This window comes from Thermobia domestica, chromosome 12, assembly GCF_964235325.1.
Source record: "Thermobia domestica chromosome 12, izTheDome1.hap1.1, whole genome shotgun sequence".
In the NCBI taxonomy this organism is placed as follows: domain Eukaryota; kingdom Metazoa; phylum Arthropoda; class Insecta; order Zygentoma; family Lepismatidae; genus Thermobia; species Thermobia domestica.
The window spans coordinates 124,972,153-124,993,934 of record NC_137465.1 but is presented as its reverse complement, the minus strand read 5'-3'; the positions used below and the strand labels follow the sequence as shown (position 1 = coordinate 124,993,934).

Here is a 21,782-nt window from a genome sequence, read left to right as displayed (position 1 = left end):
GCGCATGCCAAACCACTTAAACTATAAACTTGAAATTTTGACAGTGTTGGATTTGTGATGTAAGGTGGTTTTTGGAAATTCAACAACGAAAAGATGAGATAGATGGCAATTATTATAGTAGAATATTAGTAGCTCTGAAGGGTGGAGAAATTTGCTATGTGGATTTTTCATTTAAAATAGTCACGTTTTCGTCATTTGATGACATCTAGGAGGGAAGGAAAAGGATAGGATTTCAATTGTTATAGTAGAATGATCATATCTCGAAATCCTTCAGGATTAGAGACATAAAGCTTGGTATTTAGACTTTTCATTTAAAATAATTAAAGATGTTTTCCCAGCGTTTTTGATATTTCCCCTAGAAGTGAAGAAAGCGAGATGACGAAAAGGATGAAAGTTATAATTGTTGTAATAAGATGACCATATCTCAAAATCCCTTAAGGTTAGAGACATGAAAATTGCTAATTAGGCTTTTAATTTAAAATACTTACAGACATTTTCAGTATTTTTGATGTTTTCCTTGGAAGGCAATCAAAGAGCGTTGAGATTGCAATGAGATGAACATATGAGATTATGAGATTATTACAATGAGATGAACATATCTCGAAATTCCTTAAGATTAGAGATATTTTAACAGATGTGAAACTTGATATATAAACTCCTTATTCAAAACAAGTGGTATATGCCACAGCATTTCAGAATATTGTGATTTTAACGAGAGAAGGGAGGTAATTTCTAACGTTTCATATGTATAAATGACTTTGAGGTTGTCAGATTCATTATCAGGGAGAAAAACGGAGTTGAACCATTTGAAATCAATTTTTGAACAGAGTTCGCACTTGAATCGACAGGAGTTTTTATCATTTTACTTTTATTGAAATGAGCCTCGTAAAGTTTTAAAATTTTCAAAGGCCATACACGTATTCTTGTCGTGCGAAGAACTGAAGCAAAGACTGGCAAATGAGGTGTGTTACCACAGGCCCAGTAAATGCGGGGGTCTGGGGACGAAGTCCGCAGCTAGCCAAAGGCTAATGAAACATTAAAACCCACCAAACACAAACAATGCAATATAACACTGAAAGATATCCGCAATGAGACGTACGGGAATAGTGCTTATATATTACAAACGTAAAACTTAATGAGATTTTCGGCTCATTTTGCATATCTGTTCATTTCTAAATTATAGTTTTATAAAAGTCTCTAACTCGTAAATAAAGTTATTTTCTGTGAAAATGAAAAATGAAATTAAATGAAATATTTGAGGCTAACGTCCCATATTATGGTCTCTTGGCTAAAGGAGACCGAAAAAGTTACTTTCAATATACCTGTACATGAGCGTCTCTGGTGGGGCAATGAGGGGGACGCGTCTCTCCCAATATTTAGAAATACAAAATTTTCAATATTTTATTCTAATTTAATTTAATTACTAACGACAGAATAACATATAAATAATGATTATTATACTTATTTGGAATATAATATTCAGGCAGTGAAACGATTATAACAGAGTTCTTGATATAGCTTAGGGAGTCCGTGAAGGTAAGCAGAAAGGTAATAAATGGAATAGAAGTTAAACAGGTTGGGCTAGCAGCACCATTTAAATCACTTTCTTTGATGTTCCCCCAAATTTTACATGCCAGAGATGCCAGTGTACCTGTATATCTAAATAACTTGTTTCTTATATAACTTTTTCAAATGTTTTAGAACATTTTTCTTATGTAATTTGATGGCAAACTTTGGAAATTATCCGATTGAAGTTACGTTCCAGCGAGAATCTTAATGTATCAAGGTTGATAGACAATAATGGAGAACCTTCTGGCAACCTGTTTCTTGTTGTGAATTGTATAAACGGATTTGTCAGCCAATAGCCATAGTCTGTCTTCACTTCTTTTTATTTTGTTCGGTTTTTCTGTCGTTACTTCGTTACATTTCTTCCTTTCCGTTCTTTCGGCCCTCTATTTTTCTTGTCCTTTTTCTTTTTTGTCTTGTTTTGGTTCTCTGTAAAATTGATTTAAGAACTTGAAAGACAGACAACTGGGAAATGACGGCTCCCAGAATGCACCTGTCTTACTCTTCCTTTCTTTTGTTTCTTGGAAAAGAAAATTTCATCGGTAGCAGGAGCCAGATTGGATTCTATGACGAAAGCAACGCGAAAATAAATTAGAGAAATGTGAAAAGACCGAAAGACACCAAGACTAGAGGGAAAGAGATGCCTTTTCCTCTTACTGCAGACTTAACTGTGCTCTTTAAAAACTGAAAAAGAATCCTGTGGTTCTTTCAGTTTTAATGAAAGAAAACCATTAATAATAGAACTTCCGTTCAAAACCATTTTTTGTATATTCATAATGATGTAATTCCGTCAAAAATATTTGTTTTCCATCAAGAAAATGTATACTTGTTTTCCGGAGAAAATGAAAGTTACAAAGAATGGAAAAACACTTATATTCCAAATGAAGGAAATTCTATTTCTAAACAACTTTGTATCCGTGGGTGATAGAGCCCCAAAAACCTTAAAACTTATATTAGATTCAAATGGTTTGTGTTCAGTTTCAACATCTGTGCATTGCTGTTCTGTAAGAAAAGTCGAACATTGAAGAATAGTTTGGTTATAGCTGATGATTTACAAATTATCCGTAAATTACTTGGCTGCGTCGAATATAGGAGATTGATCGGTTTGTATCCAGCTAATTTGCCAATGCTCCTATAGTATGTATAGTTGTGTCAGAAACACGAAACCGGCTTAGTTATCACTGTGGCGTCACAACTCGCAGATGGCGGAGTGCTGTGTCGCGTTACTGAAATGTCGCCAAAAGGAAACAGTTTATAAGGAAGGATATGCCATGGCTCTATTTTTCATATATCCGAATAGTGAAACGTGTCGGGGAAATGTTTAACCATCGAACTCACCACAGTTAAAAATACCGTGGGAGAACAAACACAAATGGGGCACATAAAGAAATATTCGTCAATAAAAGGTTACAAGCAGAAATGTCACCTGAAGTGTTTAGTGAAATTCATTGACTGGCAAGCCAGAAGAATTCACTACCCGAAGGTGAAGTGGTCCAGATATTAAATCTGATGCAGTGCATTGTCAGACACTTCATTTGACCAGGAGTGGGATGGAATTACTGTGTACGTATTCTAACGTTCTTCGTTGCAGTGTAAATTAAGATGGCGGGCAACATTGCATAAAGTTCAATAGAATTCAACCGCTGGTTTGAAGATACCTTTTTGCAGGGTATATACACTTCAAAAATCAGTCGGATATAATCTGATCAAAACTATACATAGTCATCAATAACATTAAGGAGAACCTGTTCTTATCTCTAAGCATTAAAATCCGCTATTTCTTTCTCCTGATGATCGTAAATGACACCATTGGAGTTAACAATGTTGATGTTGGTCACCAACTGAGTTATATAAACTGAGTCGTCATAAAAACTTATAGTACAGACGAATGAGATTACTTTACTTCGGAAATATTAACACTTGTGTCTCTTTCGGGACTTATACTTTCACTTGTTCGGAAGTAAAGGTGAAGATGCTGTCACTGTAGGTGTCAAAGGAATAAATAGGAAGTATTGGTATGCAATTACAGAAATAATTAACACAGTTAGAGTTGAAATTACGAACAGTTGCGTGATATCTAAACTACTATCATGAACTTAAATATAAATGATCACTGTAGAGTTATTATTTATTACAGATTCTACATTCCACTGATTATAATACAAAACAAATACTCTCTTCCAATGTCTTGTAAAATTTCAAATCTCCAACACGAAATTTTCGTCTTGAGTATCACTTAATAACTAGAATAACCGGCATAATCAAATCTCTCACTGTCTTAACTGTTTCTGTGATGACATATCTATACTGGCTACTTTTTTCTTCAATATGTAATTTTGCCACCAATTGAAAGGACATCTCTTTACATCTATCTTTCAACAAGTGGAAGTCAGAAAAGAGACACAAGTCAATTTCTAGTAAAATACTATCAATTGCCTTTATTTGATATACTCATGTTACACCTAGTATGCTTGGTATGAGTGCTTGATACCTATGAGTAATTATACTTAACAATCACAGTGCGTGTTAGTTGTGGATCCATGTATTCTTCAGTTCTTAAAAAAGAAATTTTAAAACAGGTTCAAAGAATGTTAAATAAAAAAGAGAGTAGTGTCCATATATTGTGCACAGGAAGCCCAATGAATCAGTTAATGCCACTAAATATGGACTTCTATGGGCTCAATATTAAAGTTTTTGGTACTTTTTCCCTCCATTTAGTAATATGTGAGGTAAGGTTTTCTTGTTACCGTACTCTTCTTCTTATTAAAATGTTATCCAACATACTAATAACTATTACGAGATGTATATGGAAAGCCAACATGTATATGTTAGAGAAGTTTGTATTAAATTATATTTAAAGTATCTTCTTCATGTATTTCAAACTGAATTAACATTTATGGAAAACTTTGACATCTATTAATTTCAATATTGAAGAAGACATATAAGTAGTCTATTTTTAAATTTCCTTGGCTCCTAAGCGAAGGAGACAACCATTTAAAAATTAGCAGTACAGGTCACATGATATATTATCTAAATATTTTTTAGTTGCGAAAAATATTCTTTGATTTAGTTGAACAATTTATGGAAATCGAACTTGATTTCTTTTAAAAATAATTTTATTCCTTTACTAATTGTTTTCACTTGACTTTTCAATACACTAGCTTCTTCTTCTAGAAGAGATATCTCTAATCCCAATTTTCAATCTGTTCTTCTACTGTAGTTCGTAATTACCAGTTTGAGAGATTTCTTTTTGAACAACAGAGGAAAGGAACTGGACACTCTACCCCTGCATAACTGACTTATTGGTCTTACTTAGCGACGTTAAGAGTAAATGGGCTAGAACCTACTTTCCGGTAGAACATTGAGACAGAGAGAGATCTATCAAATAAACCATGTCTCCGCTTACAAAGTTTCAGTAAGATATTATCTCCTGGATCTCGAACTTCAACGTAAGAGTAAATTTAACACACTTTATCTCCCTTGACAGTAAAAAAGAGAAAAGTATGAGGGTGAGAAATTTTCATATATATTAGTTTATTTAATAATAAATGGTGCGGTAGTGTTAGGTTCCTCACCTGGGTTTGAAGGTAACAGCCACGGAGAATAATGGACATTGCTAAGGTAAATATAAAGGTTATGGGCAAAACATTATAGCATAGACAACACAAAACAAAAAAGGAAGAAATATGCTAACAGTCTATAAACACACACAGACGAAAACAAAATAAACATGGCTGAAAATATAAGCGAAGAGAAGAAAACCGACATCAACTATGTTGAAAGTTTGCTTTAATTCCGGAACTCTTGCTAATTTCGTGTCACTATTATTTAGACAAACCGCATATAACGTCCAACTTGATTGGTTATCTTAAAACAAAAACGTTTCGTTACAGTGTACGCTTCGTTTACTCTTCTCATTAGCTAGATCCGGTGACCAGGCATGTACTGTAGACTCCGGTCTCTTAGTAATTTACCTTCTGTCGCCCTACCACTTTTGCCTACTTGCCCCCTGCTAAGAGTTCAAGAGGGATGCATGAAAAGGAATTGTTTGCTAAAAGGAGGGGTAGAAGAAAGAATTGAAAGGTTTTCTTAGCAGCTTGGCATCGTTCTGCACTAATTTTCTTTGTTTTTTCTTTCCCTTCATCCACCCTTCTAATGTGGCGGCAGACCTTAATTAATCTAAGGAATTTTGTGCTGCGTGCACGGAATGGAAAAACAAGGAAAGGGTTTTTCGAGAGATTCCTTAATCTCGACACTCCCTCCCTCCCTCCTGTCCTTGCATCCCACTTCTATGAAAATGAACTAAACCAAGAACAACGAATTGAAATGAGTTACTTAGATTCCTTCACGCTTCCCTGCCGTTTGCAGCGGAGTTTCTATGTTTAGACGAGAGCAGTATTTCATTAAAACCGAGTGAAGTGATGCGAACTTATGACCTTTCCTTCCGTGTATTCAGAAAAGCTTTGGTTCGAGGTTCTATAGCTTAACGGCGATTTCAATAAATTTAACTACAATTCTGGCTTTTAATGCAGGGGTATCAGAAGGACAGGATTTATTACCGCTTTACTATCGCTCATAGGCTTAAATAAGGCTTCTGGCAATTATTGTTCTACATTTGTTCTGATTAGTGTGTTATAGAATAATAGTGTGTAAAATTTTACGGTTTCAACAATTTCTAATAATCCCATTTATCTCCTCTAAAAGATATAGTGAAATCATTTTTTTTCGATATAGTCTAGTTAGAAAGATTTTACATTGTTTTCGTTACAATGTATCGCTTATGGCTTTGCTCCATTGAGTACGCAATGAGCGACTATTTGAGAGAAAATAATTCAATTTGATTAAAATTTCATTTGCCATCAAAGGGTTAAAATAGTGCACTCATTTAAAAGAGGAAGTTTTTGAATATGGTCGCAAGGGTAACGAAGAAAATGATGCTCTTTTTGCGAAGTGCAGCTCGAAACTTTAGCTTGTAGGGGTCTATTGGAATATTTGAGCCAAGGCATAACTAGAGGATAGGAAAATGTGAGGTAGTGCCTACTATGATCGTGACTATTAGGTTCTTGTGGGAAGCAATCTTATTGAGATACAAAGTATTGATTGGAAACCTGGTTTTTACACTCTAGAATTAATACAATCTCCGATAAACATGAATATATACCATGTACGTTCTCTATATATAAATTCCCATGAACTCACTACTTAGAATACAGTTTTCAGAAGTATATAGAATGTTATGTTTTCTTTCTAAGTAAGAAAACGCAATTATAATTACACGTCTCATTCCGAAGTTATTGCCAAAATAATACGTATAGTATTTATATATAGTGAAACACATGGATAATGAACATGATAGCACATGATGATATGACTGTAGTTAAGAGGTACGCGTTATTGACAAGGAACGGACATGAACGTATCATCCGGACATCCGAATCAAACCTGGTCCATTTGATAAACATAACAAAGATAAGCAAGATAAACATATAAAAAGTTTTGTTTTCATAGACAGAATAGGTATGAGAGGGAAGCGTGTATTAGTATACAAGCTTTTCCCTCATATGTATTCCGTCTATCAAAACAAAACTTGGTACACACATATTTTATTCCCTATAGCATTTTTCGAGATACATTTGGTTTGTGTGCTTTTACGAAGGACCTCTCCAGAGGGGTCCAAAGTTGATAAGAGGGATTTGTGGAGGGAATTTTCCCGACATTCTCCCAGTTTTCCCTGTTCAAGTGCGTTATGAGCCTCAATACATAGCACCCCTGGAAAGCTTGTTTCATGCTGAAGAGAATAAATTATAAACCATGACTTTCCAATGAATAGTGTTGATGCAATAGCTATTTCACTACGAGTTTACGATTTTCTTTATACTAACAGGGTCAATGGGCCCCAGGGACTTACTTCGTTGTCCATGGCACCTAATTGTTTGTATATGGACATATACAGGGTGCGGCACGTAAAACCGGCCCGTCGTAATATTCTGGTATATTGTGTTTTTGGCAACACTTAAATAATCTACCGTCCTACCAAGAGATGGCGTGTCGAGGTCGGGTCGACTTACCTGACCTGCAGCAGTCACGTGCAGCCGCAGCCAGTGAAACTTGTCGAAACCAGTTGAGAAAATGGCCTCGTTGTGTTAAGCCCGGTGAGTGTCAGTGTGTGATAATGCCGTATTCGATACCCGAGCGTGTTGCCATTGTTGAAGGGTTCATTCTCACTGGATCTTTTGTGAAAACAAAGAATTTGTTTCGGGAGAAATTTCCAGGACGTTCTGTGCCAGCAAAAAGCACCATTCATGAATTGATTGAAAAATGGCGGCGTACAGGATCGGTTCAAAATGCTCCCAGGAACAGACAACCATCTGTCTGCACACCTGAATTAAAGATGCAGGTGGAGGAGATAATGACAAGAAGTCCTCGAAAGTCAACCAGGAGATTGAGTCAACAGGTTCATGCGAGTGAGAGAAGTTGCAGACGTGTTTTAAGGGGACTGAAGTTAAAACCGTACCGGATAAGTGTAGTGCAAGAACTGATGGAGCCTGACCTGCAGAAGAGGGTGCATTTCTGTTCATGGCTGTTGAGCAATGTTGCCAGTGGTTTCTTGGATCCACTAATGCTCATCATGAGTGACGAGGCGTGGTTCCACCTGTCTGGGTACGTAAATTCCCAAAACAACCGGTATTGGTCGACAGAAAATCCATACGCAATCCACCAGGTACCCTTGCATGATGAGAAGATTGGTGTTTGGTGTGCCATTTCCGCCACACGCGTTATTGGGCCCATATTCTTTGAGACGACAGTGAACAGTGAAGTGTATATGGGAATCCTGGAGGAGTTTTATACACACTTGACCGAAGAGGAGCGTCAGTTATGTTACTTTCAGCAGGACGGTGCAACATGCCACACATCAGCTTCATCATTGTCCCTTGTGCATGAGATGTTTACACCAGAGAGGACAATCAGCAAAGGCTTGTGGCCTCCTCGGTCACCAGACTTGTCCACGTGTGACTTTTACTTATGGGGACTGTTAAAGGGAAGAGTATACGAAACAAATCCACACACAATTGAAGAGCTCAAGACCAGGATCCAGGATGTCACCAATAGCATTACAACACAAGAACTGACCAGGGTATATATGAATCTTCTCAATCGTGCTTACATGTGTGTTGAAGTGGGCGGAGGACACTTTCAGCACCTGCTGTGAAGGCTGCTGTGAAGGCGAGTAGTCATATTCAATACATTACATTTCATTTATGTGTTGTAGGTAATCATATTCAATACATTACATTTCATTTTATGTGTTCACTTTACGGGCCGGTTTTACGTGCCGCACCCTGTATTTGTTATGTTTATCGAAGGGACTAGGATTAATTCGGAGGTCTGGATGACAGATTCATGTCCGTTCCTTGTGAGAAGTTGCACAAATTTAGATAACTCATAGCTCATACTGTAACGCTGCAGCGTTGCTATGCCAAAAACAAAATCTTACGAACTAATGCATACATCTACGTATATATTATATGTATTTCTCATTGCTATTGTACGGTTAAGGAAATCTGGCGTCTTGCAGATGTCTGTAAGTAAGTACTTACTTAAATCAAAACGGAGATGAAGGTTGTTTGCCAATCACAGCAGCATTCTTTCACGTTTTTTCTAGGCAACCAAGGTCACTGATTGCGTTGTTCTGATATCTGAAAGTTTAATCTTCTATGTAACCTCCAAAACAATATTAGTTTTGTTATTTGGAAATCATATGTTATAAAACACCCTGTCATATTACTATGATTATAAAGTTATAATTTGTTGAAGGATATAGGTTTGTAGCCAGATCTGTGTCTGTTTATGCAGGACCATTGGCAATAGTGCCTACAACGTACCATACGTTCTGTCCAACTGCCAGACGTCAGCTTTCCTTAACTGCACAGTATAATAAGTATATTCGATATAATATGATACTTTATTGACATACTAATATGTAAAATTCTGAGAGAAAAGGATACCTTAGTACATAGGACACTTCATTATGGCATAGGACAAAATTTATTTCCTGAAATTTGAAACCTGATGTATTTATTTAGTTTTTATAATCCCAATGATATTGTGACATTGGTTCCCATAGTACTAGTGTTACTTAACTTGTTATTATACATTGTATTAGTAGAAAATACCCAACATTAGCTGTTATGGGAGCCTTTGTGCATCCTTTATATTTAATCCGTGATACGATTACATCGAATAAGCATATTTTCTGAAGGAAGAACCTTCTATATCTCTCTCGAACTTTTATATCCTTGTGTTCGAAAGAAAAATTATATGATAGTATTGAAATCCTACATGCTGTTATTCTTCCAGGAGGAATTTTAAAATCTACGAATGAAAGACCTTCCCTGTCTATGAAATTCCGTACTGTTCATCCAGTAGTTCAGAAAAGCTTCCCCCAAATAAGTTATATTAAATTCACTCTTTTTCTTGTCCCTTCGTCGTGAAATTACCGAAATTTGTTGTAAGTAAATAAGTTCTTCGTATTGTGTATATTCGTATCAAAATCCTAAACCATGTTTATTGACAGGATATGCAAGGCGAAAGTTTTCCGGACCACGTTTTCCATGATGATAATGAACTCGGAAACTGCAATTTGGTCCACGGATGCGTTCTTATCTACATACTCACCTTGTATTGCGTTGCATTACACACATCTATAGATCTGCCCTTTAATCTAATCTACATCGAAGTCTGAGGAGTTGGGTTCAAACCAGGCTCCCATCACATTCACGATGTTCTCATTTACCCGCAAAGCGCCTACCTTGCAAGTGGCTCTTCATGTTTTAGACGAGGAAGCAGTCGGACGGAGTCAGATTGGATGACTATGGTGGATATTGTAAAGGTTTGTGGACATATTTGGACAAAACATTGAGTGTTTACGAGTATGCTGCATGGGGTGCCGGTATATTGTCCGTCGGCATCAACACATCTTTCCAGAGTAAATCCCTTTTCACTGCTTTAGTAGAATCCTGTAACTTTCCTAGCCAAATTCCCGTATTATGTTCATGTAATCGTTGTCCCTTTTTGGAAATAATAAATCAAAATCACACGAGGTTGTTGGATAAAAGGTACACTTTAACCTTGTGAGGGTGGAAGTCGAAGTATGTTTCCATTTTTTTCATGTTTCTTTGATTTAAGGGACAAAAAGATACATTCATCAGTTATCCATATTTTCTCATCTGTTTACAAAATCTGTCCTTGTGGTATAGGTTCAAAATGCTTTTTGGACATTGGACATGTTGCTGTTTTTCAAAAGGTGTCAACAATCAGGGAATACACTTAGCTGCCACTTTGATCATATAAAGGATGTCATATGGTGTGAACGGACCTTCTAATGTTCACTTCCCCAGTTAAACAATTGAAGGGTACATGGGATAACGATCTAAGTCCAATTTTTGCAAATTTGAGTTGTTATTACAGTTTTATTTAACGAATAGTGATCTTATATATGGTAAACAGTGTATTTTGAAATTTGACCAATGTCCATGGAATTTAACTTTGGAATCACCGTGTACTTTGGAAAAAACGATCAAAGTCCACAGATCCATCGGAAACACGATCGAAGTACTCAGTTCCATACTCCCACTGATTCAATAAAAAAACGAGTTGAGTTCGTGTCTTTGTTGTTTCGTTGTGTGTTTTCATGTGTGTGCTCATAATAAAATATCAGCGCATAACATTGGTACACCCTTGTTTTGTCAGTTGACCTGCTAGCTTATAACATCAAGTGCTGTGCTTTGCAATGCACAACTCTAGTTCGGATGAACAGTCTGCACCGAAAGCTGGGCCCAGTGGGAAGAAAAGAAAAGCATGTAGGCGAGTTTTGGATGCATCGATGCCAAGAGCCATGAGTCACGGGCCATGAGCCACATCAGTAGAGATGATTGTATGAAGTTTGATAATGAAGTCCGGATGAAGTTTACTCCATGTTGGGTCATTACTGCACGCAATTTGTATCAAACACTATTAGTGACTTGCACATATAATGCAATTCCTGCCCAGGGCGGAATAAGAAATACCTAATATTCCGATCACTTTCTGGTCCACACAATGGAATGGTTTCAGAACATACAGATTACATTTTCAGTAAGGAAACATTCATACTTAGAATGTGACAAAAACATGGGCATAATAAATACCCGATCCAAATGTGAAACACCTAATGACTGGCTTGAGGTCATTGAACACGTACGGAAAAAAAGCAGAAGCTTTCATTGTGATAGACTGTAAGCCGGATTTTTTTCGGTAATGGACAAACATTCTTGGTAAGAGATACAGGAAAAATGCCCTTTCACAGAAAAAATAATCTCATAATTGCTTGTAAAGAAGGTGGTTACACTGGTTCATCTTTGAGAATCATACTTTGGTTCATATAAAACATACAAAATCATAGAAACCTGTTAGGTTCGAGAACTGAAAGCCGATCCATTGTCTCCGATTAAGCAGGGACAGCCGATTGGAATTTTCCGTATAAAATTTGAAGACATGCAATTGTTGAAGCAATTCTGTGGACCAGAAGAGCAACAGTGCTTCACGAATACACAAATACACGAAAATGAGGGGAACGAAGACAGTGAGTAAGTTTCAGTAAAGACAACCCGCACAAACAAGATACAATGTGAAATATTATCTCTATGTATTATCTCTGTCTCTATGTATGCATTACTTTCTTGGCTAATATGAAAAAAGTAATGATCATGCCACCAGCTCTGGATCATTACTTTCTTGGCTAATATGAAAAAGTAATGATCTTGCCACCAGCCGCGGATCATTACTTTCTTGACTAATATGAAAAAAAAATACTGATTATATTACCAGCCCCGAATCATTACTTTCTTGGCTAATATGAAAAAAAGTAATGATGATGCCACCAGCCCCGGATCATTACTTTCTTGGCTAATATGAAAAAAGTAAAGATCATGCCACCAGCTCCGGATCATTACTTTCGTGGCTAATACGAGAAAAAGTAGTGATGTCATACAGAGCTCTCATAAAGTCCTTGCTATGAAACATATCCTTTTTAACTTTTTAAACAAATAATTACATGGCAGTGAAATAAATGTTAAAATATTTATTGAGACTTACGTTTTGTATTATCATCCATAGGTACACTACCTCGCCACCATCATCGACACACCTCCATCTGCGCTACGTTGACATTCATACATTCCTGCAACCTCCTGCAAAATCCGTGAATGCTATTCCGTCTGGCGGCACCAGAAATGTCATGGACCACTTCATTAATTTTAGCTTTCAAGTCCTTGACCTTTTCCGCATACACCTGTGTCTCAACGTGACCCTATAACTAAAACTCACTGTGTGGCAAATCGGGGAACCTGGGAGGACAAGGGGTGGTTCCTCTGCGAACAATTTATTTGCCAGATAGCTCACGGTGAAGATAGTCCCTGACTACTTGTACAAAATGTGTGTGTGTGTGATGGAGAGGTGGGGGGGGGTCCGTCTTGCTGATAGTGGACGCGATCCTTGATTCCCAGCCTAACTAATTCGGGCAGATATATTTCCCCTGGCAGTGTCTTCGTCGAAAGAAAGAAGGCCTACGAAGTTGTCCATTGATACGGTAAATCACATGATCACTTTCTGGCTGTCTCTTTCGTGCGTTTCATATTCATGAGTGTTTTCAGTTCCCCAAACAAGAGAGTTGTACCCGTTTATCCTCCCTGAAACATGGAAAGTTGTCTCATCAGAGAATATGAGTAACTGCAGAAGATTCCCTGTCATCATCTAGTCGTTTCAGCATCAGTTCACAAAACTTCAGTCTCATGTCTTGATCTTCTTCTGTCAGTTTATGCGCAAATTTAATCTTATATGGTTAGGCTTTCAAATGTTTATTAACCAAACATTTACAGATCATCGCAAAATTAAAAATATATTTCACTGCAATATCATTATTTTAAAGAAAAGTTACAAGCATTTGTTTTATAGCAATGACTTTATGACACCCTATAGTTGAGACCATGTCGAGTAGCATTGTATAGGTCTAGAAAACCACTGTTCATTGTATATTGTGGTTGTTTTTTTAATTTTGTGAAGTCAAAACTTTATTTTTTAATAAAATGTTTCCAGGGTAAGAAAATGGAAATCAAATTCTTGAAAAATATTAATAAATTATAGCCTTATTTTAAAACCATTTTACCATTGAAACTAATAATAAGGATACCCAAAATTGTTTGTAAGTACTTTGCACTTCTTTTGCCCTGTTAAATTCATTTGTCTTCTTTAAATACGACATAATGGTAACACATATGTTGCTAAAATAGAGTCTCATTTTTAGAAAAGAGCTTCGCATTATGATTCAATGATAAATAATAAGGATATATTATATGACAATTCTTGGAGCATATTTTATCCTTAATATTCTTGGGACGATAAATTATTGTTCCTCATTTTCTCCTCTGATCCATAGTGTCCTTACAGGAAAAGCATTTTCATAAATTGGGATTTCGGTGCTTCAACTGGTACGATCACATTACTTTCAACCTTAATGTGGTTATTTTCAAAGATGAACTGGCCAATAAGATCAGTTATAGGTTAGTGAATGGGCTTAATGTTTATTGGTTTATCTGTAGATGGAAACGATAAGAGAAAAGACAATATGTGTCTTCTCTAGAATTTCAGGGATAAAAGTAGAATGATATAAGAACGTTCTTATAACATTACTACAACTCAATTTCGTCCTTCAATAGCTCTATAGAGCGAAAGCTTTTTTTTTTTTTTTTTTTTTGAGCAAATATATAGAAGCAATTTTCTTCAGTTTTCTTCTTGATATTATATAAAATTACTTTTTTTATTTTTATTTTGAAATTTTATTGTCTTCTCATATTTATTTCGGTTTGTAGAACGTTTATTTAGACAAAGAGTGGTTATTTCAATTCATTATCTTTGCGATGCGTGCCTTCTACATTCTACGTTCTCACTTATTAGACTACCTAAGTATGGCGTGTATAAATATAAAAAAGACTTGTAGAACGGCTCCGTCCGTCTGTCTGTCGACATTTGTTAGAGCAGAAACGGTAAGAGATAAGGGAGTCTGATTTTATGTGTATTCAATGTCCAAAGAATAAGTTTCATTTCCTCACTTACGCGTCTATTCAAACCGAAAGTGGTAGACATTTACCATCTCTTGGTGCAACGTTGATAACTATGGAGCAATAACGCTATTCGAGAGAGAGTAGGTCACTGGGTCGTGGGTCAAGATTTGTGCGTAAGTCAGTGAGTCGTGGATCAACAGAACGTGACCCTCTGCGACTCACCACCCATCGTAACCCACTCTGACCCACCGACCCGCTTTGACCCACCGACCCACTCTTATTAGTGCATTGTAGATAGCATCTTCTGAACACTAGTTAATTTGTCTACGTTTTACTTCAATGCCTCCATTTTTTCCCTTTTTGATTTGTTTCTATTTACTTACCTGAGATGAGTATATCTAAATGAAAAAAGCACTTCAGACACTTTTGTATTTTGATATTTGTAATTGTAATATTAGCAATAGGATTTACTACCTGGTTTCGGAGACACAATCGAATTTTATACTGTTTTTTTTCTTTACGTTGGCCTACTTTATTTTGATTTCAGACTTTCAAATTTGATTCTATTTTCCACTGAACAGCATTCGAAATTCAACAAGAAAATAATTATATATGATAATTAAATTCGAATTCATCGTAATATGGCCCATAACAAACACTTTACCATTTTATATCGTAGAGGTCAGGTCCGCTGGTATTGTAACAGAGTGGTGCTTGAGCGATTGACTGTAGAAATTCAAGCTTCAGCTAGTGATAATTTAACAGCATTGTTTTATTACTAGTGTAAACTCTTTGGTCAGTGGAGAGGATGTCGTGGATCATGGGTCAAGGTTGATGACAATGAGTTTTGGTGGGTTACAGTGGATCATGGCAAGTCACAGAGGGCCACGATGAGTGGTGGGTCACTGGGCATAGGTCAAGGTTTGATTGATCCATGCCATATTTGGTATTCCGTAGCTAGAAACAATTTTTTGATATGGATCGGAAATCTCAAGAGTAGGTTTTAGCTATGCTCGTATGTTTATGTTAATACCGGATGTGATACAAATCCACTACCATTTTCGATTTCAATATCAATTTCTATAGAGCAAAAGCTGTAAGAGATTTTGAAAAATGACATTCTTATAGGGATTTAACATTCCAAGTATAAATTTCAGCTAGAATTTATATCTATATTCATAATGGAAGCTCTGAAATCACGAATATCGGTTTCAACAATGATCGTCATTAGAAAGAAGTTGTGATAGATAAAGAAAATTAAATTTTATTATGCGCATTCATCTCTAGTATAGCAACTGGAAGTAGTAGAAATCTATCACTTTTGATTTCAATAATGATTCTCATAGAGTGAAAACAGTGCTAGGTGGCTACAAGCGGTTTGTTAATGTATACTGAGAATCCTAAGATTACGTTTCCTCTAAACTCTTTTTGTTCTGCTAAAACCGGAAGTAGGTGAAATAGTACGACCTTTGGTATCAAAATTCATTTTCATTTAGTAGTAATAATTGTAAGAGATAGTTGAAATTTTTTTGATGTGGATTTAATTTCCGAAGAACAGAATTCATCTTTGATGTTATTTCTCTATTCAAACCAGAATTGATAGATTTACTTCTGGTTCCGTTTTCAGTATTGAACGTACATACTTTAGAAGTCTCCCATAGTTCCTCAATTTGAACGAGGCTCACTTGTTTTCATATTGAAATATAACTGAAAAATATTTGGATTTGAAAAAATATGTCGCAAACAGATACTAAAGTTTAGTATATGTTACGTAATGTCACTGTTCATGTCTTAAATATACTACGTAATATCTATTTCGTGCTGTGGTTAGTAGTAGATTATTTATCCATCTAATTTCAGATCAACTTTATCTCCTGCTTGTGTAAACATGCAAATCTCTCGTGGGTAAATAATTAGCTCTCTCGCCTCTCGTAAGGAAGATCGGAATTTGATTTCTGGTGGGAGTATCTGTAATTCGAATTTCATCATATAATATCGTATAGTCTCGATGGTAATAGGAGATAGTATATTGGAATGAATCAATCAAGATAGTATTATAATCTTATACAAGTTAGTAATGAGTAATGACGATACCAACATATTTGGGGGGAGCATAGAAGGAGAAAAATTTTGGAGCATTCTGTGGAATGTCACGCTGTGATCATTATCGAGCAATTTTGCACAGTCCTGTTTATCGGATTAATCATTCTGCAGATATGCATTTTCACACGGTCCACCTGTCAATCACATGATTCATCACGTCAAACACATTTCCATTACAGTGTTTTCGGAAATTGATATCGTTCCTTTCGAGGCATTCTACGGCTAAGTTTGTCGAAAGCTATACTTTCGGCAATCGTCATTGATGTCTTGTTAGACAGTATCTGGCAGTGAAATAACACAGATACGAACGTTTTTTTCCAACGTCACATGGAAATAGACGCTCCTGCTTGTCATATCACAAACAATAGTCGTGACTCGCCAAATAGTTACTGTATATGTGATTATACCAATCCAGATGCAGACTCTGTACCCTTATCATTGCGTTGTTAGTATTAAATTTGTAAAAGTTAATTAGGTATTCTTATTCTGTATATCTAAATTACTCCGTATTTTAACCTTCACACGCACATCTAGCGATTGAAGTACAGCTCCTTCCATTCCATCTGCATCAAGCAAATCCAATTCAAGTAAATAAATATTATTTGCATATTTTTGTGAACCAAACCCTACCACCACTTTGTACTAAATTTGGCCTATGCATCTAGTAGAAATATGGCTTCCTCCATTTTCCTTCGTCACCCATATTGGATTCGTACCATTGAGTAAGATTTTCATATGTTATGAACTGAATATAAACCCAACCTTATACCAAATTTTGTCAGTACACTTAGTAGGAATATAGCTTTCTCCATTTCTCTTGATCAGTCACATTGACTATATGCAAGTAAATAACAACGCGTATTCACTGAACCAGAACCTGACATCATGTTATACCACATTTTGCCTCACATCTACCAGAAAAATAATTTGTTCCATTCATCTTTGTCAGCCATAATGAATTCGTGCAAATGAATAAGATATTTATTTTGTGAGCCAAATGCCAGCCCCATCTTGATCCTTCGCTTCTTCAATTCTACTTAAAAGTAAATTTGTATTAATCATGAATTTTGTTACCTTTTATCCTCTTCAGGATTGAATGATCAATCACTGGTTGTAATATGAACGTACCGAAGGCGAGGGTCAATTATCATAGAAAATAATTGAAGAACCCTCTGCAATAACAAGGTAAGTCGAGTTACCTCAATTGCTGGTAAAACATAAAGAAAGCATGTGGACTTATTTTCCATTTCTGTCGCCTCTAGTACGTATTTCAAGCATCTGTTGTGAGAAAAACATAATTCATCTACACCCAGACGCCGTTTCCCGATTCGGATAACAGAAGGCGCCACTGTCTGCGGCTAGTGAAGCAAGAACTGGTAGATGCAAGGAGGCGATGCGATGTGTCTGTAATTTTGTTTTCAAGGATCGGTTGAAGTGAAAGCACTGGCACGGAGACACATTTGATGATTTAGTTCCGAGATGGACGAATGCGAAACAGTCGAAGAAGAGCAACAGAAGCGGGAGAAAAGGAAGAGAAAGAAAAATTGTGAGGTCGAATTCAAATTCCGGATATCCATATCCAGATTTAAATCCGAATTTCAGATGTCGGATTTGAAAATCTAAAATCCTGATTCGCAATTCGCATATCTAATCCGAATCCGGTTTTAAGATTTACTAGTAAATCGGGAAAGGGGAGGGATGGAAAGCCTCCACAAGGATTTGTGTCAATTTCGGAAACGTATTCTGATGTAGGAGAAAAAAGCCTATTCGGTGTAGGCACCACCACTGGACACTAAGAAACGGGCCAAACCTGGAATCAAGGATTCAAAGAAGAATGTGGAAGCTCCGCTACGATTTGTTGCCAGTAGCAGCTTTACAAAATATGCTGAACCCTGCACTTTTTATCTGCGCTCCCAGATTCTGAATCTGAAATGGACGTATCAGATGTGGAATTTTAAACATGACTCAGGACAGTGCAATTTCCGGATTTTGTTGTCTACAACGCTCCTATTATTGGTATTTTGTGTGCTCGTGTGTTGCAATACAAAAAGGTTGTCACACATGTCGTTATGTGTTCCTTCTGTCCTTTGTCGTTTCACCATTACATTAGGTTATACAATAACAAGGTAAATGCTCACTTTTGCACCTTCGTTATAAATAATTCCGCATTTTCGGTATTCGCCATTTTATACTCCAAAGCAAAGACCAGGCGCTACACCACTTTTCTGCATTGGCATATATACACAGGTTTACTCTTGTTAATTACCATGTTGCACTTTAAGTTTATAAGCTTTGTAATTCAAATCCTCCATGTTTCACTTACCATATGAGGGCCCTTCAATTCCATTGTTTAGGCATTTTAACGATATAGTATACTCTACAAAACAAGTATGATTTATATTCAACTCATATGTTAAGTTGGTTCTATTCATATCTACAGTAATATCCACAGTATTAGGTTTTCTGAGTGATGGATATGCAGACGTACTAAAAAAATATTTTCTACTAATAACATAGTTTCTTTATGTTCATTTTTCAGTGACAGGATGGAAGCTCCATTCCCTCCTGAACATAAAGGAAGTCCCCAGGGAGCTCTCTTCGACCCAGTTCCCACGGTATTCAAACGAAGTCAAGAAGATATTAGGCAGCCACATTCTTCTGGTAAGTACAGTTCTTTTGTTTACATACGATATGCTCTTCTACCTGATTCTATGGTCAAATAGTTCCGTATCATAAATATGTATTCTAATTTAATATTGATGGAGCAGAGAAACAGTAGAGCAAGTAAACAATTGTACAATGTAACGACACATGATAACTAGAAAGAATTGGAAAATATGATAAAATATACAAAGAGATGAAATCTACGGAACCTCGGATGAATATGATAGTAGGAAGGAGTATTATGGTAGTAGTAAAAAATAAAAACGGGAAGGTAGTTAGTAAGACGAGTAAAGTTTTATGTTTTCAGTTTAATGTCTCGCGATTATGTCTTTTAGGCGTAACTAGAAGAATGGTTTAAAAAAATGATCGATAGTGGAATTAAATCATTTGTATTGACCCACCAGGAATCAAACTCGAGACCACGTTCATCAAAGACACACGCACTAGCCACTAGACCAGCATAGAGGGCTAAGCGTAAACTCTTAAGAAGATGGAAAGATTATGTTGAGGAATTTATGAAAACGTGAATAGTTCACGTGTCCTAGATGTTAGTGGTACAGAAAATGTAGCACGCAATGATGGTAAAGTGTTTAATATATTTTTTTGATGAGTTTGAGAAAGCTCTTCCGGGAATAGAAATGGAAAGGCAACCGAGATGCATAGCATACTAGTCAAGTTCATTAAGAATGTGGGAGACAAGGTCATGAGAAAATCGTTCCTACCCTGTAATTAAACAAATGAAACAGTAGAATGGCCTAAAGAAATACTGAAATTGATCATGATACTGTTGGCTAAGAAGTCGGACCAAAAGTGATGTGAAGAATTCATAAGTATTAGTATCATATCACATGCAGCCAAAATTATGATCCGAACACTGAACAGAAGATTATGGAACAACAAATGATGAAATTGAGAGGGATCAGTTCGGGCTTAAGAAAGGTAAGGGCACAAGAGATGCAATTGGCTTATAAAGAGTAATTGGTGAAAAGCTTATAGAAATAAAAGAAATAGGTCCACGCTGTGTTTATTAACCTAGAAAAGGTTTTTGGTTTTGGCAGGATCAAGTAGAAATTTTTGATGATAGTTCCAAGTAAGGATGGGTTGTAATGGAAAGATCAAAGACTCATACGAAACATATATGAACCAACAATAAATTCCTCTTCGTAAGTTTGACATGTATACACATTTTAATCTATAGTATAATAATATTAAAAGAAAATGTGGACATATACCTGTATATATGCAAGCGAAACCTGAAACTACGTTAGAAATTAGTGTATGTTTGAACTTCGGGATTTGTAGCTTTACATTTATTAAAGGACTTTTCTTTAAAAAAAAAGAAAAAGATAACCGTGGACATTACTGGTAAAATAAAAACAGTCTCAATAAATTATGAAACCAATTCTAAATCACTTTTTCCTTCTTTCATAAAAAGAGAGGAAAATAACATACAACTCCTGATTATAACACGCAAATGCTGTTTTGAGAAGAAAACTCAAAACCGTTGATGCAGTTAAAGATTTCGGAGGCTTTGACCAAATTACCACGGAATGCAATTAGTTGCTTTGATTAATCAGAACAGTAAGCTGTCCTTTAGTAAACCGCCATGAAGTCGATAGGATTCCCATGAGTACACTGTAAATTGTGGCACGAACTGTAGCGGCGAATCACTTTATAAATTAACAAATCCACGGAGATAGCAAATACCTTTTCTAAAGCCCAGAAACTAAAACAAGAAGAGTGTATCGCTGTTGCTGGTGTAACAGACGATAATTTAAGTAAATCAGATTTTGCTGCCACTTGCCACGTGAGAGAAGGCCCTTCCTCTCTCTGGAGACAGAAGACTGCCGGAAAGCCACACGAAAATCCTCAAATCTCGTGCTCTCGGAGGATTTAATGTGATCTCCCTCTGTGGGTTGGAGCTGGTTGTGTCCCCAGCATGATCTTGTGTATATTGGTGTGGTGTGAGAGAGTACACTGTAGCACTAGGAGAAGAGAATGGATGGGCACTAGCTGGGCTTTCGTGTTGTTAGAGGTAAAATGACTCTGACATGAGTTTCCCATAATACTCACAGGTAAAAGAACTATTCAAAAATTTTACAGCCTTTGTTCTATCTTTAATTTAGTAAATAAGATGTGACCAAAACACACATTTATTATTAATAATCTTTTTACAGTTTCATAAATATATATTACCTTCATCAGACAATTATAAAAGTACAATCTAACGTTACAGCTTATAACTTTCAGAAATTGAGAAGAGGTGACATCTAACAACCAGTAACATTATTCGTTTCATTTTTACACTTCCAAATTTTTAATTAGACAAAACTCTTACTTTTGTAACGCAAT

At 36.2% G+C, this 21,782-nt stretch overlaps 1 protein-coding gene across 1 annotated transcript in view; it reads left to right on the top strand.

Moving 5' to 3' along the window:
• The window catches only part of LOC145666619 (acetylcholine receptor subunit beta-like 2), a 699,654-nt gene that overhangs the window by 436,001 nt on the left and 241,871 nt on the right, over positions 1 to 21,782 (top strand). Inside the window, exon 9 of the mRNA XM_081734057.1 lies at positions 19,306 to 19,427. Coding sequence (XP_081590183.1) covers positions 19,306 to 19,427 — 122 coding nt within the window. The remainder of the gene's footprint in view (positions 1 to 19,305; positions 19,428 to 21,782) is intronic.